The sequence below is a fragment of the Apteryx mantelli genome, chromosome 3 (genome assembly GCF_036417845.1).
Source record: "Apteryx mantelli isolate bAptMan1 chromosome 3, bAptMan1.hap1, whole genome shotgun sequence".
NCBI classification, from domain to species: domain Eukaryota; kingdom Metazoa; phylum Chordata; class Aves; order Apterygiformes; family Apterygidae; genus Apteryx; species Apteryx mantelli.
Window position 1 is genome coordinate 100,744,961 of NC_089980.1, and position 26,950 is coordinate 100,771,910.

Consider the following 26,950-nt stretch of genomic DNA (forward strand, 5'->3'; position numbering starts at 1 on the left):
ATAGTATATTTCACAAATATTGTCTTAAGTCAGCAGAGTTTACTAATACAGTCAATATATTGCACTGCAAAATGAAGTGCAAACAAAAACAAAATTGCCAATTATACTTAATGTTCTAATGCTGTTAAACTTGGTTAAGCTTTATGCATAAATGGTGGCAGCTGAATTTTTCAAACTTTTAAGATGGATAGGAATTTGATTCTGGAATTATTTTAACATTAGGCACTTAGTATAACCAGATATATTTTATTTTATTCATGAACTAAATGTACACACACAACTTGGAATTTTGCGGTTTGTATGAGTGATTCATAAACAAGGAGATGTCGAAATATGTGATTGGAGATTTCTCTCCCTGGATAAACTTGTAGATGTACTCTGGTGAGACAGGCAATCTAAATAAACTGTTTTATAAATACATTGTACAAGTTCTATAATTTTCAAACACCCGGATCCTGAGATAAGTGTATACCTGTTGCCATTAAATAAATTTTAGTGCCAGGATAACATTTATGCAACCACTGAGAAATACTTCTTCTGCAATGGCAAAATAAGGTCTCATGAGCAGTCCCATAGTCATTATTACATCTAATCTAGTTGAAGAGTCATTGAAAATTGTGGTGGTTTTCCCTTGTAGCTTGTATGTTTCCAAGTTACCTGTTATTCTGATACTGAAGTCCAGTGGTTTATATAGAATGAGTTGGTTCATTTTCTAACAGAAAAATCACCTTTTGTAGCAGATTGCCATTACTCTTAGTTCTGAGTTGCATTTTTGCCAGTGTGTCAATCTTTGGAATGGACTGAATTAGCCTAGGGGCTTACTTGCTTCTGGTTCTAATTGGTATCCCTTTCTTTTTATTAATGAAATATTGCTAATTTTTATTGTAACATCAACAGTATTTTGTTTAACATCAACAAGCCCTTAGTTATGTCCAGGACAAGGTTCTAGGAACTGAATAAACACCCACAGGTGTCTGGGGTAGTGGGTTAAGTCTTAGGACTCAGAAGTCCTGTGGACACAAGCATAATGTAAGCACTGCTTATATTAATGATTGCAAATAGCTAAACAGTAAAAAATTTTAGCTGCTTGAGGCTGTGAGTGCATAGCCAAATTAGACAGGTGGTCTCATCACTGATGCATCATGGACCAGCTGTGCCACTTGTCATTTTGACAATGAGCCAAAGATTCTGGTTCACAGTATTTGTGCTTACATATCTGAGTGCACAGAGCTTTGGCTGTGTACACTGTGATTAAGGTTAAAGTCTTTCTCAAGTCTTTTAAAAATTTTTTAAAGTGTTACGTATACTCACATTACTGATTTCCTCTGCACATATCACTGAACATTACCCAGTTACTTTATCTGCAGAGATCGTCATTTGTGTTTATTGCTTTAATTGGTTGATAGCTTTCAGAAATCTGGTTATGTACTTGTTATTTTATTTATTTATTTATTTTTAAAGACATAGTCAAGAAAGTCTTTTTGGCTCAGAAAAATGTTAACTATAAAGATTTCCTTACTTATGCTAACTTTATCTCTGCCCTGTTTACATTCTTCTAAAAGAAGAGTCACTTGCCTCCTCTCTTCGCTCCACTTTTGAAGAGTTCCATACCCTGAAGTCACATAAAGCAGACTTATAATCTAAGTATAAGATGAGGACAGCAAATGGATACAGTCAGATGGGAGAACATAAGCAAAATGATACATTATTGGTCAGCATAGTAGCAGTTTAACAGATGTCATTCTTTTCCTGTACTATAGTAGAGGATAGATTTGAAAGAGGTAACTTACGTTGTTCTGTGAATAGATGCAGGGAATTCATTCCATGGATGAGATCAACATGAGAAAACCCTCCAAAAGATACAGCTGTGAAAATCTAAAAGTGTGCAGTGGGATCTGATGTAATTGAATACTGACTCCGGTCTCCCAATGCTGAATGAAAGATGTTTTTTGGGGTGGGATTAGGCTGTAGGGTACTTTGAAAGTAAGGCAGCTTGTATTTCAGCAGCAACTGGGGAGGGAATGGGAAGATATCCCAAGAAAAGAAATAAGTGACAAAATAAGAGAGACCTGTCAGATACTGATTCTTCAGTTACGTTTTTGAGGGCATGAGCAGAACAGTCTTGCATTTGTCAAGGTTGGAGAAGGGGAAGTTGCAGCAATCAAGATGTGAGATGATGGACACCTCCTTGAGAGTTTTAGTTTTGTGAAGGATAAGGAAGACCACATCTTATATGTACAGTCTGAGTGTGAGACCAGAAGTTGTAACAAAAAATGATGGTTATGTTACTAGCCTGTGTGATGACAAAAGTAATGGTAGTATCTGCAGTAACTGAGAAAGGACTAATGAGAAAGAGCGAGGGCTTTTTTTAGCCATGTTAAATTTTAATTGATGCCTAATTGTCCACAAAGTGATGCTGGAGACAGAGGTTGAGATTTTAGGGAACTAATCCACAGACTGTAGGTCTCCCCTCTAGTTCATCTATTTGGATCAAGTCCCACTAAAGGTAATTGAGGCTTGTTGCAGCGTTTCTCTTTAGCGACATCCTTGAAGCATATTGACAGGGTGGTGTCAAAGACGACCACTTTCTCCTGATGCTCTCATTTGAGAAAGGGTCAACAATCTGCACAGTGAATAAGTTCTAAACTTTACGTATGAGCTTTTGTAGAGGTTCTTTTCTTACTGGAGTTAACATCAAAGGAATGTGGTAGTGGAGGCTCTGCTGTACAAAGTAGCAGAGAGGAAGGAAAGGTTGTATATTGTCAGCAAAATGGTTTAGAGCGTAGATTGAAATTGAAAACTATAAGCCAGAAATAACATATCGAAATGTGTTGAATCAGAGACTTAGCATGTGGTTATTCTTCCAGACAAAAAGCAGGATCAGAAAATAATGCATGCAGGAGGAAAAGACAGAAAATATTGCCTAAAGAAACAGATTTAGTTCAGAATTTGATAGTTCTAAAATATATACAAATTTTCTCATAGCCAAGTGTCTTTTCCCCCTAAAGACTTGATTGCTTTCTATGCATTTTGTGCTAAATTATTAACAGGTATTTGTTGGATGAAGACAAAGATGTGTTCTGACCAAGTGATTGAGTGCTATTGTCAGAATTCACAGATCAACACGTGATGGAAGCACTTCTCAAATGGATCCCCTTGTAAATGAAATGGATTGATTAGTTTCTCTAATGCAGGCTACAGAAGAATTCTGAAAGCAAGAGACAGATATTACTACATGGTTCCCTAGAGTAGTTTGAAGGGTATTCACCTTCTGAAAAGCGTTTTAGGAGACTCCTTCAGAGGGCAGTTGGTGGGGAGCATTAATGTTTGCAAAAGTAAGGAACTCTCTTTAGTTAAAGCTAAGCTTAGTGCTAGTGGCATGTGTGTGTTGGTCACTTCTTTTTCTCCCCATTTTCTCCAGCATTTCTTCAACATTGAGCTTAAAGCACTGTGTGTAGTGGTCCAAGCTAATGCGGCATATTTTGCAGTTGAGGCTATAAATGTGCACTGTCAATTACTAGAACAGAGCTGATGAACAGCAACTTGCTAAGCCACTGTAGTACAGTTCCTTGTTATCATTATGTGCACATGCTAGATGAGTTCTCCTCCTTCCCATCCTCTCCCAGGACATCTTTATCAATACATCTCATTCCTCCTTTATGGAGCTCTCACTGCAATGTTCTGAGCCTTGGGCCCTGATTAGCTGTGACTGTGGCATTCAGCTGACATGATGTACATTGTGTGTCCTGTTAACAGTGACTTGCTCACTTCACAGGTGTATTATAGGTCTGCTACCTAATGTCATGTAACTTGTTTTACTTAGAGCTGATTAGGTCATGAGAAGCAAAAGATTATTCTCTAGTGAGCAGAACTGCCTAAGTCCTATTTTCTATGATAAATATTTCCTATATAAACATTTCATACAGGCTGAGGACTTGTGAAGTTGATTTCCATTGGTAACTGAGGTCATTTCACTCCTTTAGGCTGTGTGTAAGGGAAAGGCCTGACTGATTTTTGTACAGTGCTTAGCATGAAAGCTAATTTGGTTTGGAATACTGGTACACAAGCACACAAAGATTAAAGGAGATCAATAATGTGATGAAAAAAGTTCAAATTTCTCAAATGGCACGAGCAGTTAGTGCTGAAGAATGCCAAACCCATTACCAAATTCGAATTAGATTTATCTTCTAGTAAGGCTCTGTTATAGCCTTTTGTAAATCCCATCTTTACTTTAGACTACACCAGTTGCCATCCATTTTTCTTGCACATCTTGGCTCTGTCCAGTCTCAACTATCTTTACTTTTTCTTAAAACCCTCTAGTTCTTGGCTCTTCCAATGGGCAGTCTTTCAGTTCCCTTTCTGTCTTTAGTACTCAGTTGTTCAACACCATCTGCTTGACACATTCCTTTAAAAAAAAAGAAAAAAGAAAAAAAAAAGAAAAATCATCCATTTGGTAAGAAGACTTGCGGCTGTTTTTTCTGTTACTATCAAAGGGAATTTGCTGCTGCCACAAAAAGAAGCAACTTCATGGAAATAATGATCTTAATAGTGACTGTGATAAATCAGGCATCAGTTTATTGTATTAACCCTTATTTTTCTCCAGTAGAGGCTATGCAAACTGTGCTGAATAATAGTGAAAGTAAAATGTCAATTCATGCTGGTTACTCTTTGTTAGAAACTAATATGTGACATACAAGTAAACGTAAAGAAACCTCACTATGAGTGTGGCTTTAGTATCAGCTGTTTATAGCACACCAGGTTTAGGATCGGAGTAACAGAACAAATTGAAATTCATGTCATCTTCAGTAATAGAAATGATTTTTTCATTTATAGATATGGCTTTTAAATTCTGACACGCTCCTGGTGGAGTCTTTGGGAAGTTCGTCCTCCCACAGTGTTTTTACTCTGTTTGGAGATACTTTGAGGCCTGACTCTGGACCAGTTGGGACCTGGAATGCTGTCAAGGTTCTTTACCAGCCATGCATTAAAAGCAGGAATAAGGAGTGAGTATTGCCTTTTCTGATCTCGGGTTCTGAACCTTGTTTCTTTCTGCCGTCCAGATCAAAAATATTTCTTTGGTGTTCTTTGGGGCGGTCCATTAATCTTAGAGGTGTATCTTTTTGAAATTGCATATGTTTTTTTTTCTTTTTTTAGCAAAAAGCCAGAAAAGTAGCAGTTTAATTTCTGTTATAGCCAGAGAGAATCTGGTGGTTACGTTTTTGCGTAGTAATATTAAAATGTAGGTGAAAGAGTTATGTTATTCTGACATACTCGTAGATAACTTAGGTAAATGATACAAATAGGAACTGTCTCCACTTATACAGGAAAGTAATGTCCTCCCTTTTTCATTCTTTTTTCCCCCACTTTTTAACTGGCTGTGCACTTCTAGAGCTTGATCCTTTTTCTGGCTGTGTTGACAGAAGCTGGAAGGATCATGGTGCAGCATCTCTGTATACCTGGGCAGTGCATCTAACAATGTCACTGTTAAAAGATACTTTATGTAGCCTAGCAGAAGAATACGAATAATGCCATATCAGTAATGCAAGGGGCTCCTCCAAGAGGATCTTTTTTAGATGCGATGCAGATGAGGTTCATTGAATTATCAAATTAGCCTCTGTGTGTACTTGTAACTTGCTTTCAGCCCAGTGGTTGCATTGTTTCAAAAATAGTTGAGGCCCTGAGGGATGGGGAAAAAGAAGAGGCAAGGAAGGTGGTTGAGTTGAAGCTGTGTGGTGGGTGGTTTTTGTTTTTTTTGTGTTTTTTTTTTTGTTTTTTTTTGTTTTTGGTCAATCTGTCCCATTCTGCTCGAGCCCTCATAAAGGAAACATTTGGTTTCTGCAAGCTTTGAACTCTGCCTTGTGGTGGTGTGGGGGGGACAAAACTGCCTGACAAATAAAAGCCTGTAACTGTTGGAGAGCAAAGATGAGAGAATATTGATTCACCTGTGATTCCAGTGTTTGCAGGTGACAGAGTCTGATTTCTAGCATAATTTATTGCTCTTTGCTCTGCAGTGATAGAAGAGAAAGCATTGTTTTTGTGTAGGTCACACTTAAATAGTGGTTTGGGTTTGTTATTTTTCCTTTGAGCTCTTGGAAACTAGATGACAGTTTTAAACTGGTATGTATGTATTTAAAATTCAGAAGACATTCCCTCCAGACTCAGTACCAACGCACAACTAACTTATAGCCAGAGAGCTCAAAGTACAAGAATGTTGCCTCACTCAAACATGTGCACATGCATTTAAATATTTTCATAGAAAAAATGTGTACCTTAAAAGAACGTGTGATTCATCATAGTGTTTGTCCTGATTGTTGCTTAGTGTATCCGCGCCCCCCCCCCTTTTTTTTTCCAAACAGATCTAGCACTGAGTAGTTGAAATAAACTCTCTAACATATGGAGGGAATACGAAGTTCTAACATGTACAGAGAAGATCACTCTATAATAGGAAGTATTACTGTTACTCATGCAAGAGAAAAAATTACTTTTATTAATGCGGTAGCTTCAGAACATGGCGTTGGAAAAGCTCTGTAATGTAAATGTTATTTAGTGTTCCAAACTACGTTTTAAAATATTTTCATTTAAACTGCTTATTCTTAGAATGGGGGATATTACAAGAACAAGTACCAGCTCTCAAAATGAAAGATACCTAATTTACCACTGTAGGTCTTGGAGAAGTGTAACTTATAGCTTTGCCTTTCAGTTTTTAATTCTTTATCACAGGGAAGGGCTAATTGCCTTGACACACACTTAGTTACTTTGACATGTTATTGAGATAAAACCCTTATCTGCTTAGTAACTTTTATGGACATCAAGATGCTATCTACTTTTTTGTTGTATTTAAAAAAAAAAAAAAAAAAAGCGCAGTCAGAGGGAAGTGTTAGAAGAATGCTTTTCTTGAATGGAGTTTTCCACAGCAGAATCTTATTGTGAGATTATATTCAGTTCTTTCCATTTCTTTGGTAGACTGGTTACAAATCACTTGTTTCTGAAGATTACTTTGTATTTATCTTTTGAGATTTGGCAGTGAACAGCAGTACTAAGGCATAACTGAGATTTTAGTGCTCCTCTGGCAGTAATTGACATCCTCCCTGTCCAGTCCCTGGCTTAAAATGCAAAAAACAGATAAGAAAGAACAGAAAGGCTTGTTCTAATTTCTTTCCTATTAGAATATTTATTTGGGGGTTTTATATATTAAATATATTTATATAATATATTTATGTATTATATTTATATATAAATATATTAAATATCTCAGATATTTATATATCTGAGACTGTATCTTCTTGCTTGCTTTCTGAGCTGTTCATTACTTAAGTACAATATCATATTCCTTTTTAGTGACATTCTTATCATTTCCTATTCCTGATTAAACTCTACAGTGCTTGTTACTTTTTTTGTCTTGCTTTTCTTAACTGAGCCCAAGGACTTCAGGTTTGCTGTACATGCCATTTTTTGTCGCAACTACTCCACTTAAGTATTTTAAAAGACAGAAGAAAATTGTGGATGTCCATACAAGTCTGTATGCAAGTTGTTATGAAATATGCTGATTCAGTCTTATATGTAAGATCACTGGCTGGAGCAGGAAGCTGAAATTACAGTTTTGTGCTGTAGCACGTTTCATATATGTGGTATCCTAAAGTGTTTTAGGGAGCACAGAATGGTGTAACTAGTGTGCAGTGATACAAACAGTGCATGAAGGAATAAAACTTGGATCCTTTTGGTTGGATCCAGTTGACTTCAGTATTTAAATTGCCTGTAATTTTAGATAAATAACTATACCCCAAAGTACTTCAAGTTTCCTGTGTGGAAATGGTACTTCTCAAAAAAGCTTTCAAAGATACCTTTGTCTCCTTAAATCGACTGTATAAATTTATTCTACCTTAGCATAACTCTTCAAGGTTAAGGATTGTTGGGAATAATAAAACTACATCTTTTGAATTTAAGTATAGTGCACAAGTATGTCTAAATTAGTGTGATCGAAACTGCTGTTATATTTCCTGTAATGCTAACTGAAAAGAACATAGTTAACTGCAGATTAGACACAAGTATGGAACTGAATGGCACTGATTCATAGGCATTAGCAGCAGTATATTTTTATTTGCACAGTATTGACTTTAGTGCCTGCAGATTTGTTTAATCCTTTTTGTCTGATGAGTTGCTGTTGTGGTACTTGATGAAAATGGAAATATAAAAATCAATAATCATCCAAAATAAATGTTGGAGGGGGATTTTTTGCTCCAGTCAGATATACCGGGGGTTAGGTGAATTCAAAAACAAGGACACCCATTAAACTCACCTGCTCGATGTTGAAACTGAGGAATGATTGGTTATTCTTCTGACAGGCAATTTCCTGTTGTAGTTATTAATCTTCTTTCTGTGAAGCAATCACAGCACCCACTCTTACAGAAATAAACATATGATTTTGGACTTTGAGATAGAAGAACAAAGATATTCAAACCTCCTTTTCTTATTTGTTTAACTAATATGACAAGCATCTCTTTAGTCTCTTCTAGGTATCTAGAAAAACCCTTATGCATGTATGTTGTTGGGGCAGGAGAACTGGTTGTTCGATCTTGGTTGATGTATGACCTCATAATCTTTTTTTTTTTTTAATAAAGTTCAGAAACCAAAGTTATGGTTGGTTAAGAATTGTTTTCCTGTTCTTATCTTTCTAATGAAGTGCAATAAAAAGGACTTTAGTTGAGTCTATTTCCACTAACTCATTTGCCAGCTGGCCTGAAGTAGTGCCTGAATATGTGCAGTAAGACTGAAGCCTTTCTGTATTGAACAGTAATACAAACATAGCAGAAAAAAAATATCAAAACCAGTGTAACTTATTTAATGCAATGTGTTTGCATTTAGGTCTAATGTTATTTATTTCAAGAATTCCATAGAAAATGTCTGATTTCTTAAATAGTACAGGTTCCAAATGTATTTTAGATGTCCGCATTCCAATAATTGCAATACTTCTATTGCTTGTTTCTGTGAACGCACATGCCTTTGAAAGACTGAAGGATTCAGAGCCCCTCTTCTATTTCTGGGACCAGAACATTGTTCTATTCCCTGTTAGTGGGGGAGTAAGCAAGGATATCTCCTGTGTAGGAGGGAGTCAACAAAAGGTTCGCTTGTGTTGTGGACCCCAATAGCCTCAAAGGACAAGCACGTGCTCTATTATCTAGTATTGCATGCCAGAGAGCTGCTTCAGTTGTTGCAAGTTATGGGAATACACTTTGGTCCTATCTGATTCCTGCGGTGCCAAGATCTGATCTGAGAGAGAAGGGAAGCAGCCATCCTATACTTGTGGACACAGTGGAACCTGTACTGGACAGCTAGGTCCTAAATTAAGACAGGTTAAGATAAAATAGAAACAAAAATATTTATTTGTAACATCCAAAATATAATAAGTCACAAATGTTTATAAAACATGGGTGAGGAAGTGAAAGAAAATCTGTACTTCATCTACTTACACAAGCGTAAGTCTGCTTACTCTGGGATAAAGACTTTCATGGTAGCAGTTGAGGTCTCAGGCTTTGTGAAACCTTCCCCTGGCAAGTTGCCTCTGCTAGAGAGAGCCTAACTGAGGTTCTCTAATAACTCACCTTCAGGCACCCCCTTTTCAAGGTAACCCTTAGGTTCAGATTCCTTGGGATGCCCTTGAATCTCTCTCTTGTATAAGAGCTAACATAGTAGCTTTTATACATGAAATCTTCCTTTTGAAAACTTCTGGGAAGTCATGAGAGATTTACTTTCTCACCCCAAAACTGGTTTTATTCCTTCTTATTCAGAACACAGTTGGCCATTGTTCTTAATTAACATGATGCTTATTTTACTCCCTCAGATATGGAAACTTGTTTGCTTGTTTGTTTTTGTTTTGTTTTCCTAAATCAGGAATTATCTCCTATGAACAACACCTTGCTTCAGTGAGTAACAGAACTTTCTCTCTTCCCTCCAATAAATCATTAGCCCAACTTTCACTGGACCTTATATTCAGTATCACTCTGTATGTTAAAAATGCAAATAAGACAAACGTCTAAGTAGGATAAATGTTCCTAGTTCATAACTGGCTGCTGAGTGGTACCAGGCACAATGATAATTAACTCATGGAGAGTGATAGCTGGTTGAGGGTGGACAGAATCTGAAGACCGTTGTAAAAAAAACTGCTCTGAGTTAGGCTGAACGTTGCTGAAAAGGTAATTCTCTCTTGTGCGGTGTCAGCCTTTTTAACAGGATGATAGTGTTGATTCATGTTAAATTTGTTGATCTCTTATGACTATCAGATCCTTTCCTGTAGATGGCAGTCTAATAAGCTGCCTTCCTTTTTATTTTTGTGCAGTTGGTAGTTCTTGTACCTTGCAGTTGTCCCTGCCAAATTACATCCTAATTTTGTTCAGATCATATCTCCAGATTAGTCATTGCTACTTTCAATTCTGATATGTGGCATACTGATTGCTCTTCCCAGTTTCATGCTCTCTGTGAATGAAAGACTCATCTCTGTAACTCCATTACCCAATATATTGACTGAGATATCGAAGAGAACAGAATTAAGAACATGTCGCATGGAGCCTCTCTCTGTATATATTTACTTTGGTAGTGACTTAAACTATGCTCTGGGTATGTTTTTCTAACTAGCTCTGTATGTTTGACTGTGTTACTCAAGAACATTGAGTAGCTAGTAAAGCATCATGATGTTAAGATATGGTTAGGTATATATAGATATGCTCTTTATGGTGTAGCTCTGGACTTTTCTCCTTGTAGAGCTGTTTTCTTCCAATCTTCCTGAGGGTTGTTTTTTAAGTACTGTATTGATGCAGCTTTTGTATCTCACTCCTCTGGCTATTAAACAGGACTGGAAGCACTTACGCATGTATCATGTATGTGGTAGCATGTGTTCTGGATAGGTCTGACTTCCATCCCCTGTGGGAGCTTTATGAGCAGCTGTTTTACAAGAAACCAGTTGAAATTATATGCAGAGGAGCAGTGCGCTATCATTTCTTGTCACTTCTGAAAAGAGTATTAGTAGTGAGTGCAGTTAAGTCCTATTAGGGGAGGATGCCTCATGCATTTTATTCTCCCTTCTTATTGAGATATTCATCACAGAAAAACTTAATAGTTGAGGTTGGAAGGGACCTCTGGAGATCATCTGGTCCAACCCCCTGCTCAAGAGGGGTCAGCTAAATCAGGTTGCTGTGCAACCCAGGGCTGTGTCCAGGCAGTTTGAATATCTCTGAGGATGGAGACTCCACAACCTCTCTGGCAACCTGTTCCAGTGTTTGACCAACCTCATAGTGAAGAAATTTTCTTCTTATGTTCAAGTAGTTTCCTGTGTTTCAAATTGTGCCCTTGCCTCTTGTCCTGTCACTGGGCACCACTGAGAAGAGTCTGGCTCCATCTTCTGTACACACCCCCCCCTTTAGATATTTATAAACATGGATCAGGTTCCCCCAAGCTGCCTCTTTTGCAGGCTAGACTGTCCCAGCTCTCTCAGCCTCTGCTTATACATCAGATGCACCAATCCCTTAATCGTCTTTGTGTCCTTTTGCCAGACCTACTGGGGAGCCCAGAATTGGACACAGCACTCCAGATCTGGCCTCACTAGTGCTGAGTAGACGGAAGAGAAGGATCACCTCCCTTGACCTGCTGGCAATGCTCTGTCTAATGCAGCTCAGGAGAGAGAATGCCAAAGAATGTTGGCATCCTTTGCCTGAGGGCGCACTGCTGATTCTTGCTCAACCTGTTGCCTGCCAGGACTCCCAGGTCCTTTTCTGCAAAGCTGTTCTCCAGCTGGTTAGCCCCCAGCCTGTACTGATGCCTGGGGTCCCCAAGACTTTTTATTTTCCTCTGTTGACTTGATGATGTTCCTCTCTGCCCATTTCTCCAGCCTGTCAAGGTCCCCCTGAATGGCAGCGCAACCATCTAGTGTATCAGCCATTCCTCACAGTTCTGTATTGTCGGCAACCTTACTGAGGGTGCATTTGGTCCCATCATCCAGGTCGTTAATGAAGATGTTAAGCAGTATTGGCCGCAGTATTGGCCACGGTATTGACCCCTGGGGTACACCACTAGTGACTGGCGTCCAGGTGGAGTTTGCGCCGCTGATCACAACCCTCTGAGCTGGCAATTTGGCCAGTTTTAAATCCACCTAACTGTCCGCTTATCTGCCCCTACTTACTTCATCAGCTTGTTTGTGTGTTATGGGAGATGGTGTCAAAAGCCTTACTAAAGTCAAGATAAACAACATCCACTGCTCTCCCCTCATTCACTAAGCCAACCATCTCGTTGTAGAAGGCTATCAGGTTGGTTAAGCATGAGTTCCCCTTCATAAATCCATATTGACTACTCCCCTTCAGCTGCTTCTCCTTCATATGTCTGGAAATGGCATCGAGGATTAGTTGCTGCATCACCTTCCCAGGGATCGAGGTGAGGCTGACCTGCCTGTAATTCCCCAGATCCTCCTCCTTGCCCTTCTTGAAGATAAGCTTAGCATTTGCTTTCTTCCAGTCCTCAGGAACCTCTCATGATCACTATGAGCTTTCAAAGGTAATCGACAGTGACTTTGCAATGATATTAGCCAGCTCCCTCAGCACTAGTAGGTCCCTCCCATCAGGACCCATGGACTTGTTTATGTCCAGTTTGTTTAAGCGTTCCTTAAACTGATCCTCCTCCACTGAGGTTAAGTCTTCCTTGCTCTAGACTTCCACTCTGGTCTCAGGGACTCGGATTACTGAAGCCAGTCTTATCATTAAAGACTGCAACAAAGAAGGCTTTCAATATCTTTGCCTTTTTTTGTGTCCTTTGTCACCAGGGCCCCTGCCCCATTCAGCAGCGGACCCACATTTTGCCTAGCCTTCCTTTTGCTGCCTCTGTACTAGCAGAAGCCTTTCTTGCTCCCCTTAAACTTGCTAGTTTAAACTACAGATGGGCTAAAGCCCATCACTAACCCCATCCCTGCATGCTTGGTCAGTGTCACTGTATTCTTCTCAGGTTGCCTGTCCCTGCTTCCACCTCTTGTACACTTGCTTTTTATGTTACAGTTTAGTCAGGAGCTCCTTATTCACACGTGTCAGCCTCCTGCCACATTTTCTTGATTTCTTGCTTGTTGGGATGGACCATTCTTGAGTTTGGAGGAGGTAGTCCTTGAATATCAACCAGCTATCTTGAATCCTTCTCCTCTCTAAGGTGGGGTCTCATGGGATTCTTCCAAGCAGATTCCTGAACAGGCCAAAGTCTGCTCTCCTGAAGGCCAGGATCTTGCTTTTTGCCTTGCTCCATCCTCACAGGATTCCAAACTCCACCATTTATAGATGATGTATATGTTATGATGGTACTCTCCACTTTTCTCTCAGCAAGGCTCTTTTCCTCCACCTGCAAATCTGCTGTGCAAACAAAAGAGGTCTTCCTGTCAAGTAACAGGTTCTTGGCAAATAACACCTTATGCAAACAGCCTTGACTGCTGGGAATAATTATTTTAAATACTGCTGAAGTGAGAATGTTGTAAAAATAAAGAAAATAAAGTTGCATGGCAATTCAATCATAACTCGACCTTGGAAAGTGATTTGTGAAGGTGCATGAGAGGAAATTACACCTTTCCTTTTATAGTAGTGGGCTGGGCAAACCTTTGTTGTCAAAAAGTTATTGATTACTCTTTCTGTGTCTCGTCTTTTTCTGTTTTTCTAGAGTCTCTCTAAAAGGTTTACAGCTTTTGCAGAAGCCTTCTCCTATTTAAGAATTTGCTACTTATCATTTGAGAGTTGAAAAGTGACTTCCAGAAATTTTGTGTGGTTTTTATTAGCTTTAGAGAGACAGAATAAGCTAGAAAATTGAGTTTGTGGCTGAAAACCTGGAATTTGTGAGTTCAATGCCTTTGTTATAGTTTTATGATTACATCAGAGTCCATGTATACTGAGCTGCTTATGAAGCTGTGAACTGATGGATTCCAGGATGTTAAGTTGTTTATTTGTCCCGAGAATGACTTTCATTCTGTATATGACTATACAGTAAGTCATCTCTCATAAAAGCTCCAAATTGTGTCCTAATTCAGTCTGAAATTTGTTCAATGATACAGTATTTCACTGATTCTTGTATGTCTGAAATAGAGTGCTCTTTCCTAGTGCTTCAGTAACTCTTGTCTGCAGAAAATATGTGGGAGCAGGCAGATCAAGAGCTGACTAGCTGAGTGACCATTGTTTTAGTCTTCTGTGGTCTGTTTAAGACTATTTCTGTGCTATAAGCTTGTTGTGCTGTATCTGGGATGATTAAGTGAGTGGATATGATTGTAAATGAAGTGTGAAGGATCTTTTTTATTTCAGATCACTTTTTTTCTGCTCCCTTCTTGCATTCTTTTGCTTGGGTGAGTACAGGAGAGAACTGACACCATAGATGAGGTTAATTGCCTTAGAAGAGCTAACTGAACAGCCAAGCAAAGGTTGTTGAGAGAAACATTCTAAAGCCAGTCAGAATTGGAGGGCAGATTTGGGATGGGGGTGGGGGGGGATGAGGGGGAAGACGTTTCCGAATTTAAGATAGACATTCTGAAAGCTATAGGCCGCCTGAACTTTGAATGCTTGGGGTGAACTTTGGAGGAAGAGATGAAAGCTCCAGCTGAGAACTATCATTTTTAGCTTGAGATTTGTTCTTCAGAATGTACTGGTACCATCCTTCCCCATCACTAGGGGAAGATGTATACAACTTCTAAGTGTATCTTTCAGGAGAGACATTCTGACTCTCCTGTTTATTGAAAGTAGACCTGCCACATGCAACATCCTTTTATGGTAATTACTAGATTGTCATTATTGTTCCTCAACACAGGTATGATGCATCTTCCTAACTCTTCAGAGTTGTCATATTTTAATCTTTCTAAATATAGGTAGTATTAGAAGCGCTAACCGAAGTAGAGAGAAATGTTGGAATAAAGCCTGTGTCCACCAAAAGAGGTGTCTTGGATTTTTGCTCAAAGCAGGTTAACCATACTGTAATTCCAGTTGGACTGGTTACTTAAGTGGATGTTTTTGCTCAAATGAAGTCTGCCTTTGAAATTTAGCATTGAAGTCAAAGGAGGGAGGGTTCTGACTGCTTTGTTAAAAATAGATCCGCATTCCTGATTTGCTTAACCATTTTTTAAAAATCTGACCCATAGTCTGCCTTTCTCGTTGTGTAGAATAGAAAATGCTTATGTGTTACTACTCACCTTGCACTGCACTATTGTTGCACTGTTCACTGGAAGTGTAAAATGCTATATACCTAGGAATTGGTAATGTAAAAATAAGAAACTGTTACTGATATTGCTGAGTTACTACTTATGTGCTAATTTTATTAGAAAAAATAGATAAATATGCTATTGAGATTTCATAACACGTTTAATATGCTTTTGAAGCAGGATTTGTGATTCTTTAATATGGCAGAACAAAAATATAATTCAGGCTTGTGTATTATTTTCATTATAATTCTTGATATTTATTAGTGAAACAAATTCAGGTAAGCACAGTTTTACTACTTCTCATGTCTCTAGTTAATATTGCTGTAGCTCTTTGCGGAGTATCAGAGTTTGCAGTGAGAGAAATTGCATGTGAAAAATTTGTGAATTAAAAGCAACATTATCTGGAACTAATTCATAGTCTGAAACAGCTGCATTGTCAGGTAGTTAATTCCACTGTCAAAAAGTCATAAAAACATAAGAAATGCCAAACTGGGCCAGACCACTGTTCCATCTAGCCCAGTATTCTCACTCCAACATCAGGAAGTGTTATTTAGGGAAGCATGTGAGCCTCGCCTCGCCTCTCTCTTGTACTGGCCAGCTTCTATAGTTGTTGTACGAAGGGTGTTAGAGGGTACAACCCATTCCATTTCCTTTAGTATCTGTTAATGCATCTGTTGACCATCTGTTTGAATAACCCCTTTTTGTCCTTGCTGGTACTGCCTGCCTGCACAATCTCCTGTAACAGCAAGTTCCAGAAGTTCATGACTGCTGTAAAGAACTACTTTTTTTAACCTGTTTTAAACTGATCTCCTGCTTGTTGCGGTGAGTTCCCTCTAGATGCAGTATTGGGGGATTTGGTGAAAAACAATTCTGCATTCATACAGGCAAAATGGACATGGGAATCCTAAACTTTAAACTGGTACTACAGCATGCGGTGCTCTGCTCTTGCTGATTATATTTAGGAGTTAAATTTACCGACCAGTTTGCTGGAGGGACAGCAATGTCACATACATGCAAGTCCTACTGTAAGATCTGTATATCTCTGTGTTACATTCATTTTGCTTTTCTTGTAGCACTGCTTTTTTGAGAGCCAGATAGCCTAAATGTGATAGTGATGATCCATAGAAGATAAAATTATGATTGTAAGCCAAATTGTAGTAGCTTTCACTTAGATACTTACAGTTTGTTTCTTACAGAATTATAAAGACTCTTTGGTTCACTTGGGAACTGTAAATACTCAACTCCTATAATGCCTTTCAAATGACAGGATCCATTTGAGCAAGCAGGAATCACTAATGAGTCAAGTATAATGAGCCAAGAGTAAAAAAATAAAACTTACAAAAGCCTCTTAGGCAGACTGCTGACAAGAACTGCTTGAACCTCAAATGTTGATTTACAGAATTCTAGAATCTCAGTCTGTTTTAAATTAATTGGCATTTGTGTTTCTATTGTATTTCTGCATGACAGGCTGCATAAACTAACAGTACTTAGATTAACAAAATGATTAAGGGTGTTAATTTTACTTACAATACTTTTCATATCAGTAAGGCAAAAGCAAATTGGGAACATATGGTTTGAGTTCGAGGAAGACTAATTTTTGAAGTTGTTTGGGATATTTCCATTTGTTTGCTGAATTTCTGTGTCATAACAATAGGACATTACTGTTTGCTTATTTTGAATGCTGTACCATCAAGGATAAACAGAAATCTTTGATTTCCTCTCAAAGATTGAAGAACATCTTTAAGAAGAAAATCAGACATTGGTGTTTTTCAAGCATCTCTGTTCTGAGTCTTTTGGGGAACAAGCAATTCACATACTGAGTCCTCTGAATACTGGCCTTGAGCTATAAATGAAATAGTTTGAATGAGTAATAGGCATAATAATTGACATTTTTGTGGCCATAAATGTTTGAGACAGAAGAGGAGGAGATCTGACTGGAAAGGTGGAAGGTACTGCTCCAGGGAATAAAACTGCTGCAGAACTTCAGATGAATATGTTCAAATAACTGCCCAAGGCAGGACTACTTAGAAATCAACTTTTGGTTTGAACATGCCCAGCTCCACTCATTCTTCCCAGAGTCTTTGCACTCCCAGAATACCTGTTAAGCCTTCCATTTTTTTCCTTTTTCCACAGTGGAACCGAACAGATTCTACTGTTATGGAGTTCTCCACAGTCCGGGAGGCAGGAATTTCATATATATCTTCTGGAATACAGATATCGCTTGAGTGTTCCCAAGGGCCCTGCTGGCTTTCCTGAGGAAAGCAAAATTGTGCAGTCTCTGATCGAAGCTCAGTCTTCAGGGAAATGACTGCAGGCATTTGTTTTATCTGGCTGCCCATGTCTCCAGTGCTGTAACTGGGGCTTTTCAGCTGAATTGATATTGATCAAGGCTGCAGCACAGTATCAGTAGCAGAGCTGCTTAGAAGTTGGTTTTTAAGCTAAGCACAATTTTTCTTTCTCCAGTAAGAGCTGATTTTCCTGGACCCTCCAGAGTTGTTTTATTTCAATATGGAAATATCGTTGAGGTGTGTCAGGCCTGTAGTTTCACTTTCTTATGTACTCCTTTTCCCTTAGTAGCTGTCTTCCCAGCTATTCTCTCTCTGAAGCAGTATGGTTGAGCAATATGGACTTTTTGTCCAAAAGTGGAGTTGATGTTTTGTGATGGGAACAATAGTATGGCCTACAGAGAAGACATCTGGAAGCATTCCTAAATATCTTTTACCCTAATTTTTTTCCAGATTTTAAACTTCTTCCAGAAGATTTTTTTTATTATTAAAAAAAAAAATACAGCATAGTTTTGACCAGCTGGAATTAATGCTGGTATGTGAAGAATCATCTTCTGAAAGGAGATTTATAAAATTACTCTAAGAACAAGAATCTTCAGATATTTAATGATTCAGTGTATTTTGAATCTAGTATCATTACCAAGTGCCAGCTGTGTTGGTTGTAATAATACCTGAAAATCTGCCCATAGATATTCTCTACTGCCTCTTTTCAGCTGTCTGCGTATTATTGCTGTGAACTGCTGTTCAGTTGATGTATTTCAAACAGAAATGGCTGCATGTCATTAACATTATTAAGGTCTCTAATTTTTCGAACATATCATGATTAAAAAATGCAAACTCTTTGGTATGGGGAAGAAGTTTTATGGATACAGAGGTTGTTTTATAGAAAACTGTATTTTGTTTTTCTGAAACCACTGAAACTGTCACTGGCTTCTGCAAGAATAAATCAGTTATTGGAAAGCAATTTTTGCCCCCAACATAGCAATTCTAAAGACACTTTTAGCACCTCTGCAGCTTTCTTTGAGTAGTACCATTGAATTCAACACAGTTATCCAGATGGGTTGCTTGTATCACCCATTATGTATGATGTGACTCTAATGTGGCAAATTGCTTCAAGAGCGTAATGTAGTATAGGATACTAGATAACTGTAGAGTTTGATTGTCTTGAGGAAAAATTGGAGAGAACATACAGATATAGTTGATTATGAAGAATTTTAGACTGGAGATTGGAAGGTTTCCAGTATCAGAGCAATGAGGTTCCTGCACAAGCCTTCCAGTGGGAATAGCATTGTCAAGAAATGTAATTGCATTTAAAGTGAAGCATGATGAATTGTAAAAGGAATGGTCTGCCATGGTTCCTGTTCTAGCAGGGAAATGTGCTTTCTGGCCAGGAGATGCCTTCTAGTTCAGTTTTCCAACTTTATCACTGAGCTGCCGAAAGGCTTCCACTTCACCTCCACTGTGTCTCGCTTGCTCTTTGGAAGCTCTTCAGAGTGATGAGTTTGTCTGTGTATGCCCAGAAAGTCACATTGGCACTGCAGTCTTGTTTGGGCTTCTGTGTAACAATTTAATAATTGTCAGGTGTGATATTGTTTCTCTACCTCTGATGTGTTTTCCAATATCTAAAGTCCATTCTAATTAACTTCTTTTGCAAAGGATTTCTAGTACTTTGTCTGCAGCTGCTTTACTTTCTGCTGTTGCATCTCCTCTTTGAATGACCTCATAGTAAAATCATGTTTTGCTCACTTGTGACCAATATTAAAAATGTTACTGTGCCAGTTTTAAATCAACTTTAAGATTATTTTTAGGAAAGGAAGTTGTGTGCTTGGCTGCTGTTTTTATTTATCTTTTTAGGATTCAGATGGTCTTTAAATCTGACTTGTAGCTAGCTGCACCTGATATTTTAGTGCCAGTGTTCTGTACTACCTGTGTGGGGTGGGCCTCTGTACAAATTTTGTCACAACTACATAAGTGAATAAGGAAAATGATGATAAAAAGAAACTGTGACTGGGAAAGTATACTTTCTCTTCCCTGCAAAGGGCCCCATTTATCAAGGCTTTCTTATAACTAGCTCTGAAAGGGTGTACAATGAGCTGCTTTTGAAAAAAATTAAATTCATTTGCAGGGTTACTCCACAAAGGGCAGGCTGCAGGTAAGTTAGCTGTACAACCCCCAAAAGCATTGATGAAAAAATGTAAGCCTGAAGCTTACGTCTATGTAAGTATTTGCACTTACATTTATATAACCCTGAAGCCTGTAAGCTGGGCAGATGTTCCCATTTTTACAGCAGTGACAATGAATATTCTATGAAGGGATGTTTAAGCATAGATGTTTTAGATTATTTATTAAGCTAATGCTGCTAACCTTTAAGCAGCATATGCATATATCTTTCCACAGTATAGGAACAACAGGAGTGCTTCATCTCTCCCATCCTCTTTTCCCTCATGATAAGTAATGGAAACATTGTATTTGAACATCATTGTGTTCATCTCACTTAATGTAGAGTGATTTAGTCTGCATACAAAATTCTGCTTTTTAAGAACCTTGCTAAAGACAATCTGTAAATCTGATGAAGCCCCAAACAATTTTCTTTGGTCTCTTGAATTGGATTTTTTTTCCCTGCAGCATCTGTGAGATTTGAGATTCTATCAGTAATGTGTTTGAAATTGAAACTAGGCACATGAAACAGGTTAGTTGCTGATACTCTGTAAATATTTTAATCAGATTTACCAGTTTGGAAATCATCTGATACTTGTTTTGGGTGAGTGAACTGAGATACTCTTGAACTGACTTCAGTGATATCTCTGTGAGCAAAGAAGGGCTTGCAACAGATGAAATTGAAAAATCAATCAATCACAGTTGAAACTAGAAGTGAAATGACTTGAAATAATTTTTGAGCTTGCATTTGTGATGTTTGGAATTGTTATAGGAGGTCCAGAATATATATATAGTTTTATATATATATATGTATATATATAGTTATAGGTATATATAGTTATTGTCTTTAAACCTTTGACATCGTATACTAATTTCTTTCGAAATATATTTATTCATAAAATTCTTTCGCTAAGGTTGTGCAGTTTGGTCAGCTGTCCCCATTTTCATTTTTGTGGGAACTCTTATTCCTCTTTGAAAGCTAAGGTTTCTTTACTGTCCCTGGCTTTTAAACTTTTCTGATGAGTCCTTGAATATTCCTTGAATAATTTTTGATCGGAAAAACTGAGGTGAATTAGATGTCAGTTCAAATGAGACTGGTCCTCTCTGCCCCTCACAGAGGCTGGATAGACTGCTCCTGACGTTTTTAGAACCATTCATACTAAACTAGTTAAAGAATTTAGCTTTTGTGTTTTAGCTGCCTTGCCACCATTTTGAATTATGGATTCAGGCTTTCCGATTGCCAGATTTCCAACGTTTCACATTTTACATAGTGCAAAATATTTCTCAGATATTGACGGTAGCATTTGTGCATGGGGAATCTTTCTGGTTTGGTAAGGGGCACTTGTATTTGTAGCAAGATACTCGACACTTGTGTTTTATGTTCTGCTATTAATAGAGTATCTCATTTTGATGATGTTTAAATTAATGCTGTAGTTCCATGAAGAGTTGCAAAAGCACCTCTGGAGAATAGTGTTATTGGTAGCATCCTGGCATTCAAAACTCAAGACATGCCAATAATGATAAATATGTGTTGATCCTGAGTCTTCCTGCTGTATTTTGATTGGAGATTCTAACCTTTGGGAGAAAAAGGAGGGAGAGTCCATGAAATCAGTCCTCTGTGAGAGTTTGGTGTAAACGTAGCCCAGGAGAGGGGAGAGAAATGTTGTGTGTGTTTTCTTTGGGGCTCCTGCCTAGCATCACGATGCCTATAGAGAGGCTGAGAGATGATCTGCTGTATCAGTGTACACACAAGTAGAAGGAGGCCTACTGCATGTATGGAAATATCATAACAGCATTTCCCAATCCAGTGTGGGTAAATAGAGGGGAGCCAGCAGAGTTGTTGTCTGGGGGTTTTTTTGTTTGTTTGTTTGTTTGGGGGTTTTTTGGCTGTACCAATAGCAAGGTAGCGCTCGTTTCTCCATGATGGCATGATTTTAAACACACTGTCATAGCATCTGAATCTAAAAGGTTTCCATAAGTTCTTAGGGTTGTTTTAAAGAAGAAACAAAAAAAACCAAATATGTATTATTTCTCTGGGTGGTGACGTATATGTGACAGTACTCTGTCTGTCTTGCCGGTTACCCACACCTTTCTTCTCCCACCACTAACTTTAAACACATTGGACAATTTTAGTTAAACTTAATAGAGAGTAAAAAGTCTCAATGATATTTTTCACACAACATCTGTGAAACAGATGGCTACATAAAGGAGGGCAACCTTGTTAATGCACCTGCTTGAGAAATAGCTATAGCCTGAAAACAACTTTTATAAGATCTTAGAGAATCCATTGAGGAAGACAATCAGTCCGTAGGAAACCAGACTTCACTAGTCCCATGAGCAGGTGGAACTACTTCCTTAAAATTACATGACTCCTTCAAGGGTGATCTATCTTGAATTACTTTGCATTTACCACGGAGTAACCACATTCCCATCAGCAGTTACTATGGAGTAGCTATTACACAGTACTTTTTACTCTACAGCCATAGCATGTGCTTCTAGCCCTCACGAAATGAGTGCTGTTTGAGGAGACCTACTGCCATTTCATTTGTCCAGTTTAGGGCCATGGCTCATGTTTTCTACATGCCCTAAGTGTAGGAAGAAAAAGATGGAACCTCAGAATTTGAGTACTCCGTTAATACATGCTGGGAAAGGAAGCTTTTTAGGTCAGTGGTGTTGTGGCTCATATTTGATATGAGTACATAACATGGTCCCAGTCTGGATTTTAGCAATATGCCAATAGCATGCTGCTCTGTGTCCTTTGCATCCATCCCAAGCACAGTAGTCTACAGTTATTGCTATATGTTAGGGAAATAGTGAGCCATCTGTTCTAATTTAGAATAAGATGTATCTGGGAAAGAATCAAGAGGTGGTAAAGAGGAAGAAAAGTATTTTAAGGAACTGGATCCACTATGGTGAATTGTTCCTCAGCAATAGTCTGGCTACAGCACTCTATTTTTATTGCTTCCAGGCAAAATTACAGGAATTCTTTCTACCTAGGATGCAGTAAGTAATTCAAAAGTTTCAGCTTAAACCCTTAGCATAGCCATTAAACTGAAGCAACACATTCTAAAGCATTGTCCATGCAGTTTTGACGAGAGTAATTTGCTTCTCCTTTTAGTGGGAGCACGTTGCTTTGCTGCTGAGAAGTCTGCAATTGCATTGTACTTTGGAGCTGTGCCAGCAGTTTTGCATGGCGTGGATGTTCAAGAGCAGTGACAGCAGACTTCAGCCAACGCCCAGCAGGAGCTAAGCTTCTGTGCTTTTGTGTTTTTGTCTGAGAGCTTCTGAATTGAAACAAAGTGTGAGTTCTGCTTTTGCACCCAGCTAAGCAAAAATGATATAGGGAATTTTAAAAAGTAGATTCAAGGAAACACAGTGTAAATCTGTTGAATTCTGTCTCCCAGGATTTCTGTTTTGTCTACATGTACTTGGGTGTCACAAGCCCAGAGGGAGCTCAGACTTCTCTATGGACTTGTGTTCCTCAAGGTCAGATGCTCTAAAGCAGAGCTTCATTGTTAACTGATGAAAAATTTCTGAAACTTTCTACTTTTATAGCTTCTGTTTTTGCCATAAAATGTTGATTTTTGCAGATGAATGAAGAAAGAATTTTCCTCCCTATATGCAGTTACTGTTATGGGTTGGCTCTGTGCATACAGCTGCCTGTGGTACCTTTTTGCACTGTGGTGTTGCTGGTAGAACATGTCCCGGGAAGTACTAGGCAGGCTTGGAATTTTATATCCAAGGTCAGTTCCTTCAAAATTAAAATTCCTCTTTTTCTTCATTCTATGACTGCCTATTTTTGCTTACCTGGTGCTCAAACTAAATAAAGATGATAATGTCTTAGCTGTACCCACTGGCCATCTGGAGTGTCTTCTGTGCATGCTTTAAGTACTGTCATGAATTTTAAGTATAGTATATCTGTATGGTCCTGCACATCTAGGTGGCCCATTGAATATAAGTCTGTCTTACATGTTGTTGCCTGGTTTTCATACTTTTCATACATTTATTTTAGGTATTATGAATCATCAGCATAAAGGTTACAGTCAAGTTGAACACCTGCTAATCAGCCTTGTGATGTTTAGCCTTTATTACAGTGATTCTTGCAGCTGAGTTTCTGTTTTGTCTTCTGCAGATACTGTACAATTGGAGCTCTTTTGCAGTGGGATGAAAATATTTTATGAGTTATAGGGTTTACATCTTAGAATCAGTGCTTTTTAAATTGCATAGCAGCCAGCTGGAGGAGGGAAGGCAATGTGGAAAAGCAGTTAGTGCACGACAAAAAATCTTTGGTCCAGAGAAGTATGTTGAGCATTACTCTGAAATTATATGCTCCAAAGCAAAGTTACTTCTGGAGAGGATTAAACTCTATAGATTCATTTCCATGCAAGAAGTTGCAGTAAGTGGAGATAGCTTTCTGTGCTTCAGAGGAATAATCTACTTGTAAACAACCATATCTGTGTTGCCACAATATACTAACAAAATTGTTTGGTTTTCTGTTTTTCCTCCTTTCCACTTCAAGGAGGAGAAAAAAAAACCCAAAACTGTGCTCTAAACACAGGCCTTATTTGTGCTAATAAAACTTTTGAAAAACTGCCCCAAACCCAGCATAGTTGTATTTAAGTAAATATAGGAGGATTGAGCCTAATAAAAATGTTGGTGGGCATGAGATTAAAAAAAGAAAAGGAAGAGAGAGAAAGAATTGGACCTGTACTTTACAGGTTGAGATAGGCAGCTTTAATTTCTCTCTCTGATTACCCTTAAATAATTTAAAGTAATTGCACTATGTTGAGAAGTAGTAAAATAATTTAAAATACAAAAATAAAAGAAAATGATTGTAGTTGAGATTCATCTGCAATCATCTAATGCAAACAAAACAATTTAACCCAGTATCTTTTAGCATGAGGTATTTGATTTATTTTCCAGTTAGAAATGAGAAAATTGCATGTAAAATGTCTGTTTTAAATCATGGAAGCACTCATTGGAGCAAACAGTATAATTTTACTTAAAAAACCCTTTGAAATGTTACAAGAACATTTGATATTTTTTATGTAAGCTGTTCTGAAAGATATGGCAACGAGCAGATGGTACTCTGAGGTTAAATTTGAATTTTCATCATAAGCCTTTCTTATTAGTATTAAATAACTTGTCCTTTTCAAATGGTGACAAACTGAAAGTTCAAGCCAGACTCACATTTTTTAGGATAAGATGTTTTAAACCTGCTGAATTGTTTCTGTAGTGGATTTCTAGATAACTTGTTTTTGACCAAACTCCCAAAGTACACAGTGACTCAATTTGAAGTATGTATTACCCAGAGAAAAGACAAACTCATAATAATGGTTGAGTATATACATATGTGTGTGTGTGCACGTGTGTGTGTGTGTATGTGTCAGTAGCTTTATAAGAATGCTTTACAGGAGAGAATATTTAAGACTAAATTCACAGATATACAAGCATTCTTCATCCTGTCTCCATAGTGATTCCCTGAAAAAACTTAAGGTTTAATACTCAGAGATGGAGCAAGGATCCAGAGTGTTTCTGTTGTTGGCCACTGTGGTCAGTTGCACTAAATCTAAAATTGCAGCTTGCCATGTGGGTTCCTGGATTACGGCTATCTGTCTTCCTCCTGCCCTTGGTATGTTCTGCTACTCTTGCTCTTCTCTTTCCAAGGCCACCAGTGGGTCACATTTCCATTCCTCCCTTCGTTGTATCTTAAGAAAGACTTGATACCTGTTGATTTGGGATACCACGCAACTAGTTAAGATCCCAGTTTGTTTGATTGAAAAATCAGTTGACTCTCCCAGCTATTAAAAATGAATAATGAACTGCATTAGAACAAGACTAGAGATGACTGTTTCAGAAAAGGAGCAGTGTTTTGATTCTGTAAAGAAAGTTTTTCTAAAGGAATTTGGTGTAGGCTGTGGAAGCACTGCAGTTAGTATTCCATGTTATTTAAATTTTGGCAAGAGTTTAGTAGCTAATGACTGTGCATTGATTTTTGTGTCACTTTCAGATCACTGCAAGGATAATTAAATTTAAAAAGTATAAATAACTTAGCTTTCTGGCATATTGAGTATATAGACACATCATCTACCATAATTTATAATTGTTTTTAGATTAAATCATTTTTAAGAATAGTTATTTAATTTAGCAAGTTTGTCCTTTGGTTCAGTAAAGTCATCTGTCATTTATATCAGAGCTGTGGCTTGTGGAAGGAGCTGCTTTAACATTCAGTGAACTCTGAGAGTCAGGGCTGAGCCTCTGTCAGCTTTTATATTAGATTCGTCAGCAAGGCCTTGTTTCAACAAAACACTGAAGCCATAGCTAACTTTCAGTAATTTCCTGCAAGTGTTTCACAGCGTTTGGAGCCTAAATGCAGAGCACGCTTACTTAGGTCATAGCTACTGAAGGCAAATTAACCCAGTGCCTTGGTAAGTAACATTGAGAAGTGCTCAGAGTAAGAGCTTTTTCATTTTCCAGTTTTGATCTACTTAGCTTGCCCTAGGTTAATGTATTTATAGAAGTAGCCTGGTAAATCAGAGGTGGTAATGGGGATGCTCTGCAAAGGAAAAAAAGGGCTTACCTGATACTCTTCAAAAAAGTTTCCTCATGTTCAGATGGAAGAGCAGACTGTTTTGTCTGTTGCTGAGACAGTTGTATTTTGAAGGGAATCTCATCCATGGTGGAGGATAATTATCACAGATAAATGGCTTTGGCATTAGTGGAAGAGGCAAAAACTCAGCTTCTTTTGAAAGAAATGCCATCTGGTGAAAAGTGTAGTGTAGTTTCTCAAACTCTTGTAAGACTCCCTATGGTTTTTCCTGGCTTTGAAAGTTAGAGTTCTGTTGCTTCACTGACATGCTGTGAATATGTATTTTTCATGAAGACTTAGGGCATTATGAGCGGGTTCCACAACCTGATGGATGACTGCATTTGTCTGCTCGTACGTAGAGACAAGGAACTATGAAATGAAGGATTCCTGATTTTGGTATCTTAAACCTTGCGTTAAAGGACGGGACTTGCAAATCATACTCTGACTTGCACAGGCATTGTAGCAATTCAGGGGGCGTAGATCAGTTCCTTAATGAGCAGCGGAGAGGTACTGTTCTCTGAACAGTGACTCAAATGTGCTTACCTGAAAGCACTGTGATCAATTACTTCTGCTGCAGGTTCTGTGCAGTTTCATCTTTAGTCTCATCTGGATAACTGTTTCCAGTTTTGCTCATCTCTGCACTAAGACCTAGTTGGCTAAATGTCACAAAAGACTTGCTGATAGTTCTTAATTCTAGGGAATTCAAATTGCCCTGGATTTTCCTTT

General features: G+C 38.2%; 1 protein-coding gene across 3 annotated transcripts in view; it reads left to right on the plus strand.

The window, feature by feature from the left end:
- UBE3D (ubiquitin protein ligase E3D) overlaps window positions 1-26,950 on the plus strand; it is an 85,992-nt gene that overhangs the window by 18,043 nt on the left and 40,999 nt on the right. For 2 of the 3 annotated variants that reach the window (XM_067294057.1, XM_067294058.1), the window contains exon 8: window positions 4,834-5,003. In XM_067294057.1, coding sequence (XP_067150158.1) covers window positions 4,834-5,003 — 170 coding nt within the window. Of the gene's footprint in view, window positions 1-4,833; window positions 5,004-22,753; window positions 22,937-23,291; window positions 23,358-26,950 lie in introns of those variants that run through there. The other variant, XR_010883801.1, reaches the window with a different exon arrangement.